Here is a 19,186-nt window from a genome sequence, read left to right on the forward strand (position 1 = left end):
TGCAGGAAGCCCCCCGGCCCCTTGCAGCAAGGGATCCAGGCTCCAGCGGTTGCCCGGAGTCTCGGAGTCTCGGAGACTGGGACTCGAGCTTGGTGGTTGTAGTCTGTGGGGAGAACTCCACAAGGGATGGAGCTACTAAGCAGGACGTTGGAGGAGATGTGAGAAGCAGCTCTGAGGATGAGCTGTATTAAAAACACACTGGACATATTAACCACAGGTTAGACACTGCAGAAGGGAAGATCCGTGCACTGGAAGAAACGACCCAACAGGCAGCACGGGAAGGAGAGAGACTGCGACCAAGGCCGAGTCTTCAGTGACCCGTGTGACACACACCAGGCAGTTTAGGGTCTACACATGCGGGGCCCAGAAAGATGAAGGGGCTGCAGGGGCACAGAAAAAGATTGGGGAAATAATAGCCACGTATTTTCTAAGTTGGATGAAAATTAAAACCCACGTATCCAAGAAAAGCATGAAGAAAATCACACAAAGCACATCATAATCAAATTGCTGAGAACAAGTAGCAGAGAAAATCTGAAATGCAGCCAGAGGACAAAGACCAGACACAGGACAAAGAGAAACAAGAATGGTAAAGACTTCTCATCAGAAGCAGTGCCAGCCTCAAGACAGCGGGCCGTCCCCCTAGCAGTGTATACACAGAAAAACTGTCTCTCAAACATGAAGTAAAGATCTGTCAGACAGCAAAAACAGAATTATTCAGCACCGGCGTATCTGATCTATAAGAAATGGGTTTTTTTTTTAAGTTTATTTATTTATTTTGAAAGAGGTGGGGAGGGGCAGAGAAGGGGAGAAAGGTCCGGGGGAAGAGAGAGAATCCCAAGCGGGCTCTGCGGGGTCAGCATGGAGCCCGACACAGGGCTCAAACTCATGAACCGCAAGATCATGACCTGAGCCAAAACCAAGAGTCAGATGTTTAAGCGACTGAGCCACGTAGGCACCCCGCCTGCCACCCATTTTAAAAAATAAAGTTTTATTGGAACACAGCCATGCCCATTCATTCATGTATGTCTATGGCTGGCTGCTTTTGCATTACACTGGCAAGTTGAATATCTGTGGTCACATGGCTCTTAAAGCCAAAAATACTAGTATCTGGTGCTTCACAGGAAAAGCTTGCACACTCTGCTTTAAGCTATTAAGGTCATACATTTATTTCTATAAATGCTACAAAGCCCAAAACATACTTTTATTTTTTGTGTTAAAATTATCTTTGAAGAGATTAAAAAGAAGAGAAGTATTTTACAATTATACCTTGGAGATACTGTGGGTTCAGTTCCAGACCACTATAATAACATGGATATGGCAATAAAGGGAGTCAAATGAATTTTCTGGTTTCCCAGTGCCTATAAAAGTTATGTTAACATTACACTGCAGTCTATTAAGTGTGTAACAGCATCACATCTAAGAAAATATACACACCTTGATTAAAAACTACTTTGCTAGGGGTGCCTGGGGGGTTCAGTCGGTTAAGCATCTGACTTTGGCTCAGGTCATGATCTCGCAGTTTGTGGGTTCGAGCCCCACGTCGGGCTCTGTGCTGACAGCTCAGAGCCTGGAGCCTGCTTCGGATTATTTGTCTCCCTCTCTCTCTGTCTCTCCCCTGCTCACGCTCTGTCTCTCTCTCTCAAAAATAAATAAACATTAAAAATATTTTTTAAAAAACCTACTTTGCTAAAAAATGGTAACCATCATCTGAGCTTTTAGTGAGTTATAAGCACTGATCACAGGTCACCATAACAAATATAATCGCAATTTAAAATTTTGAAATACCGCAAACTTACCAAAATGTGGCACAGAGACATAAAGTGAACAAATGTGATTAGAAAAATGGCCCCAGGGACTTGCTTGGTGCAGGGTTGCTACAAACTTTCAATTTGTAAAGAACACAGTATCAGTGAAGCCCAGTAAAACGAGGTATGCTTGTACATTTACCCACATAGTTAGCGTTTCCAGAGCCCTTCATTCATTTGTGTAGATCCGGATGTTCATCTGGTACCATTTTTCTTTAATCTAAGCAATTTCCTTTAACATTTCTGCCTGTGCAGACCCTGCTTGGGATTCTCTCTCTCTCCCTCTCTCTCTCTGCCTCTCCCCCCTCAAAATAAATAAACTTAAAAAAAATAAATAAAACAGTGGTGGAAATAAAACGGAATCCTAAAAATACTCAGTCCAGAAGGCAGGAAAGAAGAAAAAAAGGAGTAAGAAATACATGGAACAGGTCACAACCACCAGCACGATGGCAGGTTTGATCATACTGCTAGTTCTGTTAACGTGTGACATGGGTACACACACCACTTAAAAAGCAGATGTTGTAAAACTGAATTGAAAAGCAAGACCCGACTAGATACTGTCTACAAGAAACCTACTATAAATATAAAGACACAGATAATTTGAAAGTAGTGGAGTGGGTTTCTGGTTTTGGGTAAGATGGAGTAAGCATGCTGTGCCCTGTTTCTCCCACTGGATGCAGCCATAAATCCTGGACAGAATGCGTGGAGTAGCTCTCTGAGGACTCGGAAAAATAAATAATAGCAGGCGGACTGGGGAAGAGGACCCAGCTTCGAAGCACCACAGAACCAGTGGTGAATTTACCATTTTTTTCCTCTGGTGCCTCCCCTGCCTGGACTCAAAGCATCTCCCGGGCCACAAATGAGCATCAGATGGACAGAAAGAGCTCCAGGAGTAGGCACTAGTCGGACACGAGAAGCAGGGCCAACAACAGCAGCAATGGGTGGGGGTGGGATCCCTCAGGGGTCCAAACTGACAGGAGGAAACTTCCTCTCCACCTGGAGGTCCTATGACTCCACAAGGATGGGCAACTTCCATTGCTTTTATTTTTCTCTGTCCACCCACCACTTGGCCCAGACTTGAGAGCGCACTCACAGGATGGAAGTAGCAGAATGGGGTCAATAAAAGCCCCAGATTTCTTGCCAGAGGACTCAGGGGTCGCCCCAGAACACTGGGAACTATGGGGAGATTGCAGAGAGGGGGATCTGGGTTCAGCAACCCCATAATCACTTCTGAATTCCAGAGCTCCTTAAGTTGGGCAATCCGATCGAAAATGTTAAAAACAATACCATTTATAATAGCTTCTCCCAAATTGAAAGACTTAGGCATAAATCTGACAAAACACATACAGGACTTGTATGCTGAACACCACAAAATTCTGGTGAGAGAAACTGAAGATCTAAGGAAATGGAGGGACATCCCATGTTCGTGGATTGGGAGACTCAACATAGTAAATATGTCAGTCCTCCCCAAGGTGATCTATAGATTTAACATGATTCCAACCAAAGTCTCAGCAGAGTTTTGTAGCTATGCATAAGCTGGTCCTAAAATTTATATGAAAAGACAAAGGAATTAAGACAGCCAAAACAATTTTGGAAAAGAATAAATGTTGAAGAATCACACTACCTAGTGTTAAGACTTAACTATAAAGCTACAGTGATTAAGACCCTGTGGTATTAGCAAAGGGATTGACACATACATCCCTGGAATGGAAGACAGGATCCAGAAGAAGACCCACACATATATGGCCAAGTTTTTTAAAAGGTATGAAAGCAATTCAGTGGAGAAAGGATTATCTTTTCCACACACGGTATCAGAACAATTAGACATTCTTGTGCAAAAAATGAACTTCAGCTTCAACCTCACACCTTATACAAGATTAGGTCAGAATGAATCATAGACCTGAATGGAAAACCTGAAACCATTATATTCCTAGAAGAAAACATAGGACGAAAATCTCTGTGACCTAGGGTTAGATGAAGGTTCTTAGGTAAGACAGCAAAAGCGTATCCCAGCAGAGAAAGACAGAAACAGTGGTCTTCATCAGAATGAAACACACTTCTCTGTGAAAGACACGGTCCAGAGAATGAGGAGACAAGCTGCATGCTTCAAGAAGTCCTGTCTGACAAAGGAGTGGTGTCTGGAACACATAAAGAACTCTCCATGCTCAACTGTGACCAAACAGCCAACCAATCACAAAATGGGCAAAAGACCTGAACAAGACATTTAACCATAAAGGATGCCCAGAAGGCAAAGAAGCACATGAACAAACGTGGTGATCTGTCATTATCATTAGCCATTGGTGAATTGCAAATTAAAGCCACGATGAGGTACCACCACAAAGCTATCAGAATGGCTACGAGAAAAAGTGCTGACTGGTGAGGACACAGAACTATAGGAACTCCTGCGTATGTTGGGTGGTGATGCCAAATGGTTTAGCCACTGTGGAAACAGCCTCGCAGTGTTTCATAAAGTTAAACGTGCACTTATAATATGACCCAGCAATCCCATTCCTAGCTATTAACCCTAAAGAAATAACAACTATGTTCACACAAAATACACAAATGTTCATAGCGTGTCTATTTATAATCACAAAAACCTAGGAATCCAAATGTCCTTCCCCGTTCATGGAATACCTGATTGCTGATCATACAACTGAGACAGATCTTGGAGGCTTGATGCTGAGTGAAAGATGCCAGTCTCAAAAGATCACATACTGTTCATACGTAATCTTCCACTTCTCTCATTCTTAGACAAAACTGTGGTGATGAACAGATCAGTAGTTGCCAGGGGCTCAGGAAGGGAGGGAGTCTGTGACCCTGAAAAGACAGAACAAGGAAGCACTTGAGATGACGGAGTACTCAGTGTCCTCATTGTGGTGGGGGCAACACAGATCTGTACGTGTGTTAAAAGTTGACATCGAGCAAAAGCCAACTGTACCATATGTTACTTAAAAGATAAATTCTGAACCACATGAAGAAATCAAACATGTAAACAATGAAAAGCAACAGGTTGGCAAACACTGATCGAGAGAAGCTGGGGTGGCTATCTCCATATCAAACAGATTAAACTCTAGAGTAAGGAATACTGCCGGAGACAGATGGCTCTTTTATGCCAAAGGTGTCAACCCATCAAAAAGGCAGAGCATCTGTAATGTACTTGCACCCGTGAACGCTGAATACGTATCAGGACAAAGGAAGCGAAAGCAAGGAGAAATAGATCCATAACTACCGGGGTGGCTCCAATATGCCACTCTCAGTGATTCACAGAAATCAGTATGGACCTCAAAGATGTGAATAGCACCATCGGACCACCTGACCTAAGTGACATTTACAAACCCCCACATCCTTTCCAAGTGCTCATGGAGCACTCACTATGACAGACCATCCCGTAGGACACAAAATAAATCTCACCCCATAATCTAGCAATCGCACTACTAGGTATTTGCCCAAAGGATACAAAAATGCTGATTGGAAGGGGCACATGTACCCCAATGTTTATAGCGGCACTATCAACAATATCCAAGCTATGGAGAGAGCCCAAATGTCCATCGACTGATGACTAGGTAAAGAAGATACGGTATATGTAGACAATGGAATATTACTCAGCCATCAAAAAGAAGGAAATTTTGCCATTTGCAAAGACATGGATGGAGCGAGAGTGTATCGCGCTAAGTGAAATAAGTCAATCAGAGAAAGACAAATACCAAGTGATTTCACTCATCTGGAATTTAAGAAACAAAACAGATGAATGTACAGGAAGAGGGGGGGAAGAGAAGAGAGGGAAACAAACCACAACAGACTCTTAACGATAGAGAACAAACTGAGGGCTGATGGAAGGAGATGGGTGGGGAGTGGGCTAGATGGCAGATGGGTACTAAGGAGGGCACTTGAATAAGCACTGGGTGTTGTATGCAAGGGATGAATCACTAGGTTCTACTCCTGAAACAAATATTGCACTGCTTGTCAACTAAAATTGAAACAAAAATTAAAAAAAAATAAAGTTCAGTCAGTTGGAAAGGACTGTGTTCTCTGATTACAGTAGTTAAACTAGAAATCAACAAAAACTGTATGTGGAAAATCCCAACCATGTTACTAACAGAAATGTGTGATTAGAAACATTTGTTTAGAGCCTCTGGCCTTAGCTGTGCACATCATGGGGCGCTTACTCTTGCTTCCCCTTCTGCTCCCCACAGAGGGGGCTCAGACGGTGACAGGCAGCTAGAAAGCAGTTTCCAGAAAGTGAGCCTCAGACTCAAATCTGAGACCTGAGACCTGAGCACTGTGGGGCCCGAGCAAGGAGGCCCTTGGCCTCACTCCCCACCCCACCCCACCCCGCCCCGTGCTCTCCGTGTGGCCTCTGGTGACTTCTGTCTTTCTTGCAGGAAGCCACCCAGTGCCCGACCCCTGCCTCTCAGCCCCTTGCCAGAACGGGGGCACCTGTGTGGATGCAGAGGAGGGCTACGTGTGCGAATGCCCCCAGGGCTTCACTGGCCTCGACTGCAGGGAGAGTGAGTCTGGGCTGGGGCTGCCGGGGCTGTGGTTCAGGGCAAGGTCCTCCTGTGGTAGTGTATGCAGGGAGTCAGGTAAGTGTGCATGCAAACACCCACGAGGGGGTGGGGGGAGGGAAAGAGAGAGAGGGAGGGAGGGAGAGAGAGAGAGAGAGAGAGAGAGAGAGAGAGAGAGTGTGTGTGTGTGTGTGTACACAGCAGCACTCGTGGGAACAGGGGAGGGTCAGGCATAGGAGGGGGTCAGGTGCAGGAGCGGGTCAGGCACAGGGGGAGTCAAGTGCAGGGGTGGGTCAGGCTTAGGAGAGAGTCAGTTGCCCAGGTGTGTCAGGCGCAGGAGGGAGTCAGGTGCAGGAGAGGGTCAGGCTCAGGGGAGGGTGAGGTGCAGGGGAGGGGGGAGGGTCAAGAGCAGGAGGGAGTCAGGCGCAGGGGAGGGTCAGGCTTAGGAGAGAGTCAGGTGCACAGGTGTTGTCAGGTGCAGGGGAGGCTCAGGCGCAGGAGGGAGGCAGGTGCAGGGGAGGCCTCTGCCTTCCAGCACTCCCACATTGGAGGCTCTTCCCTCCCTTTGTCTACGGCAGGAACCCCTGAGCACTGTGGGTGCCGCAATGGTGGCAGATGCCTAGAGGCCAACACCACCCTCTGCCAGTGTCCCCCAGGGTTCTTTGGGCTCCTCTGTGAATTTGGTAAGTGCCCAGGGCTGTGGCGGGGGCACCCTTTCCGCCTTGCCCCTAAAAGTCCCCCAAACCAGAGGATAGGTGGTGGCTTGGGTCTGGGCCCACAGCATAGACCCAGACCCTTAACTAGGGGTCCCGTGATCCCCCGCTCCCACCCCAGGGTGTGGGGCTGGCCACCTGCTCCTTCCCAAGACTCCAAGTCCCCAGGGAAACACACGGGCCTCTTCCTTCCCTGCAGAAGTCACAGCCACGCCCTGCAACATGAACACGCAGTGCCCGGACGGGGGCTACTGCATGGAGTACGGGGGGAGCTACCTCTGCGTCTGCCACACTGACCACAACGTCAGCCACTGTGAGCTGGGGGCGGGGCTACCGGCACGGGGTGGTGGGGGGGGGGCAGTGTTAGGAGGAGGAGTGGGGGCACAGCAAGCGGAGGCCGGGGCTTCCCTACAGGCCACCAGAGGCCCTGTGTGTGATGCCACCCCCTACCATGTCACCTTCTGTAGTCTGGGCCAGGCGTCCACCCCCTCCACCGCCAGAAGTTCACAGCTGGAAAGTCATGTCTAGATGCTTGCGAGCTCTTCCCTGAGCCCCTGGCTCGGCTATGAAAATCCTTCACACGAGCCTAATTCAGTATGTGTGATTAAATACTTACTCCTGTGTATGTGTTGGTATACAGAGAAGTCATGGCTTACCTACGTAACGTATAATTACACGTGATGACGATGGTGGTGCTCGTATAGAAACATCTACGTACCACAGCTCGTCCTAGCTCATACAAGAGGTAGGATGAATTCTGGAAAATTTGAGAATAAAAGAATTTCCAGGGAAGGGCCTTAGAGGCTGGTGTAAAGAATTAAGACCCCCCACCCCACAATCCCACAAATTGTATATTTTAAGTGGCCTCGGTTCCAGCTGGGAAGTCAGGGTGACCACCCTCTGTCCCCTCAGCACTGCCATCACCCTGTGACTCGGACCCCTGCTTCAACGGAGGCTCCTGTGACGCCCATGAGGACTCCTACACTTGCGAGTGCCCCCGAGGGTTCCATGGCAGGCACTGCGAGAAAGGTGGGGAGGGCAGGGATAGGAGGGCAGGGGAGGGGTGGGAGGGCAGGGGATAGGAGGGCAGGGGAGGGGTGGGAGGGCAGGGGATAGGAGGGCGGGGGAGGGGCCGGAGGGCAGGACAAGGCACAGAGGCCCTGCTCACCCTGAATCATCTTGGTCACTCACACTCAGTGTTTCATGCCAGCACCATCTCCCCACCCAAGTGTTGCTTATTTAGTTCGTAGTTCTACTCCGTGGCCTCCTGGCCACTCCCTGGTTTTCCTTTCCTGCTCGGCATTTTTTTGAATGGATTTTAGAATCCTTGATTTTTTTAATTTAATTAGGACTTTATTAAGTCTAACTGAACCTGGGAAATGTCAACATTTAGCCACTTAAGAGCACATAAGAACACATAAGAGTTGTATAAGAACATGGTGGGTGGGGCATCTGGGTGGCTCAGTCGGTTGAGTGTGGGACTCTTGATTTCGGCTCAGGCCATGATCTCACGGTTCATGAGTTCAAGCCCCATGTTGGGCTCTGTGCTGGCGGCACGGAGCCTGCTTAGGATCCTCTCTGGCCCTCTCCCCTGCTCGTTCTCTCTCTCCCTCTCTCTCTCCCTCACAATAAACAAAAAAGAACGTGGCAGGCATTGCTGTCCTTGCCCGTGCCCAACCTGGACTGTCCTTTCCGTGCAGGCAGAAGCCAAGCTCAGGGCTGTACAGCGGTACCCCTCGGTCAGAGCCGGGCCTGCCCGGGGCCTCTGTCCCGGTGCTCAGTGCTTGGGCCACACACAGCCCTCTAGGCCTCCTGCTGCCCTCAACTGTCCGAACAGAGGCCTCGGTGGCTCTACCTGGAAGTCTCTTCTGCTCTCAAGGGGGCCCCGAGGGCAGGTCCTTGCCACTCTGACCCACGGAACCCCCACAGCTTTGGCCACCCCTGTAGGAGGAGGAGGGAATTTCCAAAGGGAAGCCCCCGGGCTCAGCCCTCTGCACGTGCAGTTGAGGTCCTGTGCCTTTGACAAAGGCGCCCCAAAGTGGGGATGTGGGGTGGCTGCTCTCAGGGGTGGGGTGGCTGGAATCTGGGCATGCAGCCTGTGAGGCCGTGCAAGGTGTGGGGTGGTGGGGAGAGAAGGGCTGAGTGCGGCGGGCAGGCCCCCCTCCTGCTGCACACTTTTCCCAAAAAAGTGAAGGAAGCTGAGGCTCTAACTCCTCCCGGGGCCTGTGAAGGTGCCATTCCTCAGGGTGGAGGGACCAACGTGCCATCCGATTCACATCTGTAAATCGTGGACGCCTCAAGCGCAGGCATGGGCATGTGAGCCCCTCGGGGCCCTGGGAAGCTGTTGGGAGCCAGAGAACATGCGTCCGTGCCAGAACAGGCACAGAAAACAAAAACCAAAATGGACTGCTGTGATTCAGGCCTATCTCAAGAAGTGAGAAAGGTTCCAAATACACAAGCAAAACTTACACCTAGAGGAACTAGAAAAGGAGGAGCAAATAAAGCCCACAGCCAGCAGAAGAAGGGAAATAATAAAGATTAGAGCAGAAGTAAACAATATAGAAACAAACAAAACAGCAGAACAGATCAATGAAACCAAGAGCTGGTTCTCTGAAAGAATAAACAAAGTTAATAAACCCCTGTCCAGACTGTACCCAAATAGATAAAATCATGAATGAAAGGGGAGAGATTACAACCAACACCACAGAAATACAAACAATTATAAGAGAATACTATGAAAAATTATATGCCAACAAACTGGGCAATCTGGAAGAAATGGACAAATTCCTAGAAACTCACAACTACTAAAACTCAAACAAGAAGAAATGGAATATTTGAACAGGCCCATAACCAGCAAAGAAATTGAATCTATAATCAAAAATCTCCAAACAAACAAACAAAAAATCTCCAAACAAACAAAAGTCCTGGGCTAGATGGCTTCCCAGGGAATTTTACTAGACATTTAAATTATTTGAATGTGTATTTATTTTTGAGAGGGAGAAGGAGACACAGAATCTGAAGCAGGCTCCAGGCTCTGAGCTGTCAGCACAGAGCCAGACACGGGCTCAAACCCACAAACCACGAGATCATGACCTGAGCCGAAGTCGGATACTTAACCAACTGACCCACCCAGCCGTCCCACTAACAGACACTTAAAGAAGAATTAATACCTACTCTTCACAAACTGTTCCAAAAAATACAAATGGAAGGAAAGCCTCCAAACTCATTCCATGAAGCCAGTATTACCTTGATTCCAAAACCAAAGACTCCACTAAAAAGGAGACTTATAGGCCAATATTTCTGATGACCATGGATGCAAAAATTCTCAACAAGATACTGGCAAACTGAATTTAAGAGTACATTAAAAGAAGTATTCACCATGATCAAATGGGATTTATTCCTGGGCTGCAGCGTTGGTGCAATATCTACAAATATCATGTTGGTGCAACATGATACACCACGTTAATAAAAGAAAGGATAAGAACCCTATGATCCTGTCAATAGATGCAGAAAAAGCATTTGACAAAACATAGCCTCCATTCTTGATAAAAACTCTCAACAAAGTAGGGAGAGATGGAATATACCTCAAATACCATAAAGGCCACATACAAAAGACCCACAGATAATATCATCCTCGGTGGGGAACAACTGAGAGCCTTTCCCCTATCATCAGGAACAAGACAGTGTTGTCCAGTCTCACCATTACTATTTAACATTGTACTGGAAAGCTTCGCCTCAGCAATCAGACAACAGAAAGAAACAAAAGGCATCCAAATCAGCAAGGAAGAAATCAAACTTTCACTATTTTGCAGATGACATGATACTCTATGTAGAAAACTCGAAAGACTATCAAAAAATTGCTAGAACTAATACATGAATTCAGCAAAGTTGCAGGATATAAAATCGACAGACAGAGATTGGTCGCGTTTCTATACACCAATTAGCAAAGCAGCAGAAAAAGAAATCATGAAATTGATCCTATTTATAATTGCACCAAAACCAATTAGACACATAGGAGTAAACCTAACCAAGAAGGTAAAAGATCCATACCCTGAAAACTATAGGACGCTTATGAAAGGAATTGAAGAAGACACAAAGAAATGGGAAAGTATTCCATGCTTATGGATTAGAAGAACATTGTTAAAATGTCTATACTACCCAAAGCAATCTACACATTTAATGCAATCCCTGTCAAAATATCCTCAGCATTTTTTGCAGAGCTAGAACAAACAATCCTAAAATTTGCATGGAACCAAAAGAGCCGAATAGGCAAAGCAATTCTGAAAAAGAAAAACAAAACTAGAAGCATTATAATTGCTGTATTACAAAGCTGTAGTCATCAAGACAGTATGGTACTGACATAAAAACAGACACATAGATCAATGGAACAGAGTATGGATCCACAACTGTATGGTCATCTCATCTTCGACAAAGCAGGAAAGAATATCCAATGGGAAAAAGACAGTCTCTTCAACAAATGGTGTTGGGAAAACTGGACAGTGACACACAGAAGAATGAAACTGGACCACTTTTTTACACAATACACAAAAATAAATTCAAAGTGGATGAAAGACCTAAATGTGAGACAGAAAACCATCAAAATCCTAGAGGAGAACACAGGCAGCAACCTCTTTGACCTTGGCCAGAGCAACTTCTTGCTAGGCACATCACCAGAGACAAGGGAAACAAAAGGAAACATGAACTGTTGGAACCTGGTCAAGATAAAAAGCTTCTGCACAGCAAAGGAAACAGTCAACAAAACTAAAAGGCAGCCTATGGAATGGGGAATATATTTACAAATGACATATGTGATAAAGGGTTAATATCCAAAATCCATAAAGAACTTCAAACTCAACACCCAAAAAACAACCCAGTTAAGAAATGGGCAGAAGACATGAACAGACACTTTCTCAAAGAAGACATCCGGATGGCCAACAGACACGTGAAAAGATGCTCAACATCACTCATCGTCAGGGAAATACAAATCAAAACCACAATGAGATACCACCTCACACCTGTAAGAATGGCTAAAATTAACAACACAAGAAACAACAGGTGTTGGTGAGGATGCAGCGAAAGGGAAACCCTCTTGCACTGCTGGTGGGAGCCACTCTGGAAAACAATGTGGAGGTTCCTCAAAAAACTAAAACTAGAACTACCCTACAACCTAGCAATTACCCTATTAGGCACTTACCCAAAGGATACACGAATACGAATTCGAAGGGGTGCATGCACCCCAATGTTTTATAGCAGCATTATCAACAATAGCCGATAGCCAAACTATAGAAAGAATGCAAATGTCCATTGACAAACGGATGAAGAACATGTGATATATATACACATACACAATAGAACATTACCCAGCCATCAAAAAGAATGAAATCTTGCCCTTTGCAACAATGTGGATGGATCTAGATGGTATTATGCTAAGTAAAATAAGTCAATCAGAGAAAGACAAATATCATATGCTTTCAATCCTATGTGGAATTTTAGAAACAGATGAACACAGAGGAAGTGGGGGGAAGAGAAAAGAGGGAAATAAACCATAAGAGACCCTTTTTTTTTGCAATATAATTTATTGTCAAATTGGCTAGCATACAGCGTGTAAAGTGTGCTCTTGGTTTTTGGGGTAGATTCCCGTGGTTCATCGCTTACATACAACACCCAGTGCTCATCCCAACAAGTGCCCCCCTCGATGCCCATCACCCATCTCCCCTCTCCCCCACCCCCCCGCATCCACCCTCAGTCTGTTCTCTGTATTTAAGAGTCAACCATAAGAGACTCTTAACGATAGAGAACAGACTGAGGGTTACGGAGGAGGAGGGTGGGGGGAGGGGCTAGATGGCTGATGGGCATTAGGAGACCACTTGGGATGAGTCCTGGATGTGGTATGAAGGGATGAATCACTGAATTCTCCTCACGAAACCAATATTGCACTGTATCTTAACTAACTAAAATTTAAATTAAAAAAAAAAAAGAAATAAAAAAAAAATGGACTGCTGTGGATCCCAGTGTCGTATCAGCTGCAACCGGGCTCCTTGCTGGCTGTCACTCACCTGCCTTGCAGGAAGCAGGGCTGCAGTGTCTGCTGCACTGTGGGGCCAGATCTCCACCAGGAAGGGCCCAGTGGGCCCCAGAACCTGGGCAGAAAGAGAGGAAGGGTGGGCAGGGGGCCCCCAAGGGCCTGGGCCTTCTGGGCCCGTGGGGCCCGCAGGCCAAGAAGAGGTGAGCAGGGTATCATGGGTGCCGCAGGGCTGGAGGCTGGCCCCTGTTCACCCACTTCTGTGTGTGTGTCTCTCTCTCTCTCTCTCCCCCACCCCACGCAGCCCGGCCACGCCTGTGCAGCTCAGGGCCCTGCCGGAACGGGGGCACGTGCAAGGAGGCAGGCAGCGAATACCACTGCAGCTGCCCCTACCGCTTCACCGGGAGGCACTGCGAGATCGGTGCGCTCCTGCCAGCTGGAGTCAGCCTGGAAGGGCTGGGGGGGCCCAAGGCCCACCAGCTCTGGGGTGTGGGAGGGTCAGGGGAGGGGCGCTGGGCGGTGGGTGCAGGACACCCGACACCCGACTCTGATGGGGCCCCTTCGTTTCCAGGGAAGCCAGACTCATGTGCCTCGGGCCCCTGTCACAATGGCGGCACCTGCTTTCACTACATCGGCAAATACAAGTGCGACTGTCCCCCAGGCTTCTCCGGGCGGCACTGTGAGATAGGTAAGGCGGGTAGAGGCCAGCGGGCCAGGGCACCTGGGGCAGCATGTCCTCCCAGTGGGCAGGGGTGGCCCCGCTCTGGAGGAGTGGGAGGCAGAGCTCCCGTGGAGCCTAGAGGCCGTCGGGGAGGTCCCAGTGATGGTGACCCCTTGTGTCCTTGCAGCCCCGTCCCCCTGCTTCCGGAGCCCCTGCTCGAACGGGGGTACCTGTGAGGACCTAGGCACAGACTTCTCCTGCCGCTGCCGAGCAGGGTACATGGGACGCCGGTGCCAGGCGGGTGAGAGGGCTGGGGGTTGGGGTGGAGGGACGGGATCTCTTCCTAATCCCGAAAGAGCAGAGGAGGGGAGGGGGAAGAAGGAAAATCCGACGGGCAGCCAGCCCTGGAAGTCAAGGCACTTCCACCTGGAAGGGCTGTGCAGGGAGAAGGGTCCTAGGCCCTGTGGCCCAGCGGGGCAGAGGGCAGAGGGGAGGGGAGAAGGGTCCCAGGCCCTGAGGCCCGGTGGGGCAGAGGCCAGAGCCGGCGGAGAGGCCTCCGGCAGACGAATCTCAGTGCAGGACAGGGCCGCTGTGTCCTTACAGAGGTGGACTGCGGCCCCCCAGCGGAGGTGAAGCATGCCACGCTGCGTTTTAACGGCACTCGGCTGGGCTCGGTGGCCCTGTACAAGTGTGACCACGGCTACAGCCTGAGCTCCCCCAACCACGTCCGAGTCTGCCAGCCACAGGGCGTCTGGAGCGAACCTCCACAGTGCCACGGTGATCCGCAGGCCCTCCGGGGCAGGGTGGACGGGTGGGTGGGCTCAACCGGTGAGGTCCACAACCCCCTCATCGGGGCCACCCAGAGGAGCACAGGAGCCACAGTTCTGACCCTGGTCCTCCCCTTCCTCCCTGCAAAGTCAGGTCACGACCCTGGTGGAGGCGCTGATGACTGTTCACTAAGGGCCTCCCTGTCCTCAGAGCGAGGTGTCCAACTCATATGCCTGTTGTGCAGATGAAGCAGCTCAGACCAGGAGGTGGCCCCAGGGCAGGGTTCTCAAGGGGCAGATTGGGGATTCAGGGCCTATCTCCTGCCTCTGGCCCTGGCCTCCCCCCTGGAAGCAGACCCTCCTTTGAACAAGGCCCCCAGGACACCCACAGCTGTTGGAGGAGGTCCGCTCCAGACAGCGTCACCTCCAGGCTCCCAGAGTGCGCCAGGTGCATGGCCTGGGGCGGCCCCCGTCTACCTGACGCCCCTGCAGGCGTGGGGTCACTTACACAACTGCATGTGTATTCCACTGCATCCCTAACTCTGTCCATCAGAAAATCTGTGTGATGTTAACACATCTTCACAAAGCAAGGAGTTTTAAACAAAGTAGCTCAGGGACCATGACAGCACCCAGAGATGGGGCGGGGTGTGGCACACAGTGCCGCTCTCTCCCAGCACCCTGCAAAGCCCATGCCGTGCGACCCCACACAGGTGAAGCATTCTGGAGGATGGATGGGGCTGCCTAGCCCCACGTGTCTATGTTTTCCTCCTATCCTTCCAAGCGCACGGGGCTGGTGGTTACTGTCTGGGAGAACACCCCTCTCCAACAATAACAGCAATAAAGTCCAGACAACAAATATTTAGGAGCAAAAGAAAGAAGGTGGACGAGCATAGAAATAGGCATGGCAGATATACAGAAGAGAACATGGCACTGGTCGTAAAAAAACAGGGTCGATAAATCATTTTTAACAAAAGAAAGTGGAAAAAAGAAGACTGGAGAACCCTAATAGTTGAAACAACAGTCACAATTTACACACGGACACAGATGAAGTTAATGAGTTGATAGGTCCATTTGAGGAATTTTCCCCCAGAGAAGCAGGGAGGCGTGTGTAGATCAGAGAGAAAATGCAGGCGCTGTGGAGGGTGGAAGCAGGTGTGCCAGCACTGAGGCAACGGGAGTCCAAGATGAGAGAAAAATAAAAACACAAGGAAACGTTTGACCAACTGTGGAGCTCAGTTTCCAGAATGACAGGTGAGCCCCACGGCCTGACGGGCCTGGAACATCAAACAGGAGAAAAGAGGAACATTAGCGCATTACAGCCGAATTTAAGATTATCAGAGACAAACAGAAAAAATCCTTAAAACAATGACTACTACGTGAGCAAGCATGATGGGCTGGCATCAGGGGTCGCAGATGCAGGGCAAGTGCTCGGCACCCGCCAATTCTCCCCCACGGCACTTTTACGAAGTGCACGGGAAGCCAGGAGCTGGTCTGGAAAGCAAAGAGAGATCTCATACTCTCCCAAGGCTGAGGTCTCCAGTCTAGCTGGAGGGAGAGGCCTGTTCCAACCCTCAAGCATCTAAAGCCAATCGGGGACTGACACTAACGAGCACAGTGCACCAGGCCCAGCCCAGCTCACTTCCTGAGGATATCAGAGATCAGCTCCTCAGCCTAGCTGCCCAGCGCAGAGTGGAGCAAGCCCATGCTTGGTACGGGGTAGGTATTTTCTGCTTCGGGCTCTCTGGTCTTGCACACAGTATGTGTAAGAAGCGAGAGATTATGACGTATCATCTCAAGAAGAAACAGGCCTGCGGATGACCCACACGTCTGCATTAGCAGACAAGGACTTTAAAAAAGCCATTATAAATACGTTCAAGAGAAGCAAAAGAGTGAGAGAACAGCACTCTTTGAGCAGAATAAAGAAAACTTCTTAAAGTAACAAAATTAAGTGCAACATCTGAAGTGAAGACTGATTGGATACGCTCACCCATAGGATTGATACAACGGAAGAAAATCATGGACCTCAAGGACAAGTCAACAAAATGATTAAAACTAAAGATCAGAAGAAAAAACGAACTATGAATTACTTATGAATGAATTTTCAGCATTTTTTAATGCTTATTTATTTTTGAGAGAGACAAGAGCACGAGCAGGGGAGGGGCAGAGAGAGAGGGAGACACGGATTCTGAAGCAGCTCCAGGCTCCAGCTGTCAGCACAGAGCCCGACGCGGGGCTCGAACCCATGAACCCCACGATCATGACCTGAGCCGAAGTCAGACGCTTAACTGACTGAGCCACCAATAAATGGTGCCCCCAATAAATGAATTTTTAAAAAAACAACAGAGCATAAGAAATCTCTGATTTGGAAATATCGAGCAAACAAGCACACAATTGGGAGTCCCAGAAAGAGAGGGCAGAAGAGGCAAAAGAAATATTTGAAGAGAGAATGACTGAGTATTTTCTAAAAATGAAGAAATATGTCAACCCACAAATCCAAGAAGCTCAGCAAATACCACAAGATAAATATTGACATAAATAAACTTAAGACCTAAAACTTTTATCTAGTCAAATTATTCAAATGTGAGGGCATAATAAAAAATATACCCTTACAAAAACAGCTTCAGAGGCTGACCAAAGAAGAGTATTGGGGGGTGGGGGGGGGATAGTATTCAAATAGTAAGATAAACCTAGAATATTCTGTAAGCAATAGGAGAAGGGAGAATTATCACATACTATAGTAAAGTCTGTCACTATCTAAAAGGAGATAGAAAAAAAAGCAGAAAAAAGTGACAGTTAAGATCATGATAGAAAAAATACAAGTCAATACGAATGAGCTAAATTTGCCATGTAAGAGATTGCCAGATCTTTTACAGAACAAAACGAAACAAGCTATACTTTCTTGGATGAGACACTCCTAAATCAGAAGAACAACAAAAAAGTACAAGTATGGAAAAAATATCACATAAATACACATACAGAAATAAAGCTGGTTTAGCTACACTACTATCAGCCACAATAGACTGTAAGATGGAAAGCATCATTAAGAATGAGAGGGTCTCCTCCAATAATTGGTTCAATTCACCAAGAAGATCGTTCTAAACATTCCAGCATCTAATGCAATAGTCTCAATACATACAAAGCAGACATTAACAGACTGCACGAAGAAACTGACAGATTTACCTCAACACTGGGAAATTTTGAACCACCTCCCTCAATTAGTTTGGGTTAAGAAGCCAAAAAGACAATAAGCAAAAAGAAGATCTGAATAATACAGCTAACAATTTGAACTAATTCATTCCCTGAACACACAGGAAATATTACGTTATTAAGAAGAAGAAGATAAATTTTAAATCCCCACGTTTAGATATTTTTAAAGATACTTTAACTTATCGGTAGAGGAAATATGGACAGTTACAAATTTTAAGTGCATATTAACGATCATTTTCTATATAGAAACTTGTGTGATGTAGCAAAAGCAGTGCTTCGGGGGAAATGTACAGCTTTATTTTTTTTAAGATTTTATTTTTAAGTAATCTCTACACCCAGTGTGGGGGCTCAAACCCACAACCCCAAGATCAAGAGGTACGCACTCTACTGACTGAGCCAGCCAGGCACCCCTAGAAATTTACAGCTTTAAATCCACAATAAGAAAAGTCCAAAAATTAATGAATTAAATGTCTGAGTTCAGAAGTTAGGAAAAGGACAACAAATGATACAAATAAAGTAGAAAGAAAAAGGTAACACAAGAGCCATAATTAACGAAACATAAGTCAAAAGTACAGAGAACACCAAAATCAGTTCTTTGAAAAGCCTATGAAAATGGACAAACTTAAATCAACTGATCAAGAAAAACAAAGAGCACACATAAAAATCCTTATAAATGAAAAAAATTACATAGCCACAGATATAACAGAGATTAAAAAGATAATGAGAATGCTATCAACCAGTCTATACAAATAAATTTGAAACCTTAGCAGAAATGGACATAGTCATAGAAAAATATAACTTACCAAAAAGGACTCAAGGAAATGTAGAAACCCTACAAAATTCTATAAAGGTCTAAAGGTATTGAAGCAGCAGTTAAAGCATCTTCCCACAAAGAAACTCCAGAACCAAACAATGTTATAGGTAACTTCTACCAAATTGCCAACCAATAGATCATTGCATCATTATATAGGCTCTCTGGAGAGTAGAATATAAAGCGTATGTGCCAACCTATTCTATGAGGCCAGTATAATCTTGTTGCCAACACCAGATATGGACAGTGGGAAAAAGTAAGCCATGAGTCTGTTAAACATACGGACATAGATGCAGAAACTCGATGGTCTATGAAGACTATACATACCATTATCAAGCTGGGTTGTTGCCATGAATAGTTCGATATCAGGAAAACCTGCTCTATTAACCAACTGAAGGAGAAAAAGCATGTAAGTATCTAAATAAGTGCATAATAAACATTTGGCAAAATTGATACCCATTCATGAAATAAATTCTTACCAAATAAGGAATAAAAATGTACTTCCTTACCAGATAAAAATAATACACACACACACACACACACACACACACACACACACACACACACACCCCTGCAGTGCCATGTGGTATAAAATATATAGGATTTACTGGAGGAAAAGCTTAAAAGAGAGAAGGAGCAGAATCCACATAACCCCCAAAGTGTGCATCATCCCACAGAGAGGTGTGCTTAGGCTG

The 19,186-nt window shown here is 47.0% G+C and overlaps 2 protein-coding genes across 14 annotated transcripts in view; one reads left to right on the forward strand and one right to left on the reverse strand.

Annotated features, from left to right (window-relative positions):
- The window catches only part of SNED1 (sushi, nidogen and EGF like domains 1), an 87,675-nt gene that overhangs the window by 35,143 nt on the left and 33,346 nt on the right, over positions 1-19,186 (forward strand). For 12 of the 13 annotated variants that reach the window (XR_008295679.1, XR_008295678.1, XR_008295680.1 and 9 more), the window contains exons 9-16: positions 6,188-6,313; positions 6,889-6,993; positions 7,223-7,336; positions 7,936-8,052; positions 13,350-13,466; positions 13,617-13,733; positions 13,894-14,007; positions 14,310-14,483. Coding sequence is in view for 10 of the 13 variants with exons in the window: in XM_053216070.1 (XP_053072045.1) it covers positions 6,188-6,313; positions 6,889-6,993; positions 7,223-7,336; positions 7,936-8,052; positions 13,350-13,466; positions 13,617-13,733; positions 13,894-14,007; positions 14,310-14,483 (984 nt within the window). In the remaining 3 variants the exon portion in view is untranslated. The remainder of the gene's footprint in view (positions 1-6,187; positions 6,314-6,888; positions 6,994-7,222; positions 7,337-7,935; positions 8,053-13,349; positions 13,467-13,616; positions 13,734-13,893; positions 14,008-14,309; positions 14,484-19,186) is intronic. The other variant, XM_053216071.1, reaches the window with a different exon arrangement.
- Positions 1-19,186, reverse strand: part of MTERF4 (mitochondrial transcription termination factor 4) — a 70,769-nt gene that overhangs the window by 12,664 nt on the left and 38,919 nt on the right. The window lies entirely within an intron of this gene.

The sequence above is a fragment of the Acinonyx jubatus genome, chromosome C1 (assembly GCF_027475565.1).
Source record: "Acinonyx jubatus isolate Ajub_Pintada_27869175 chromosome C1, VMU_Ajub_asm_v1.0, whole genome shotgun sequence".
In the NCBI taxonomy this organism is placed as follows: Eukaryota; Metazoa; Chordata; class Mammalia; order Carnivora; family Felidae; genus Acinonyx; species Acinonyx jubatus.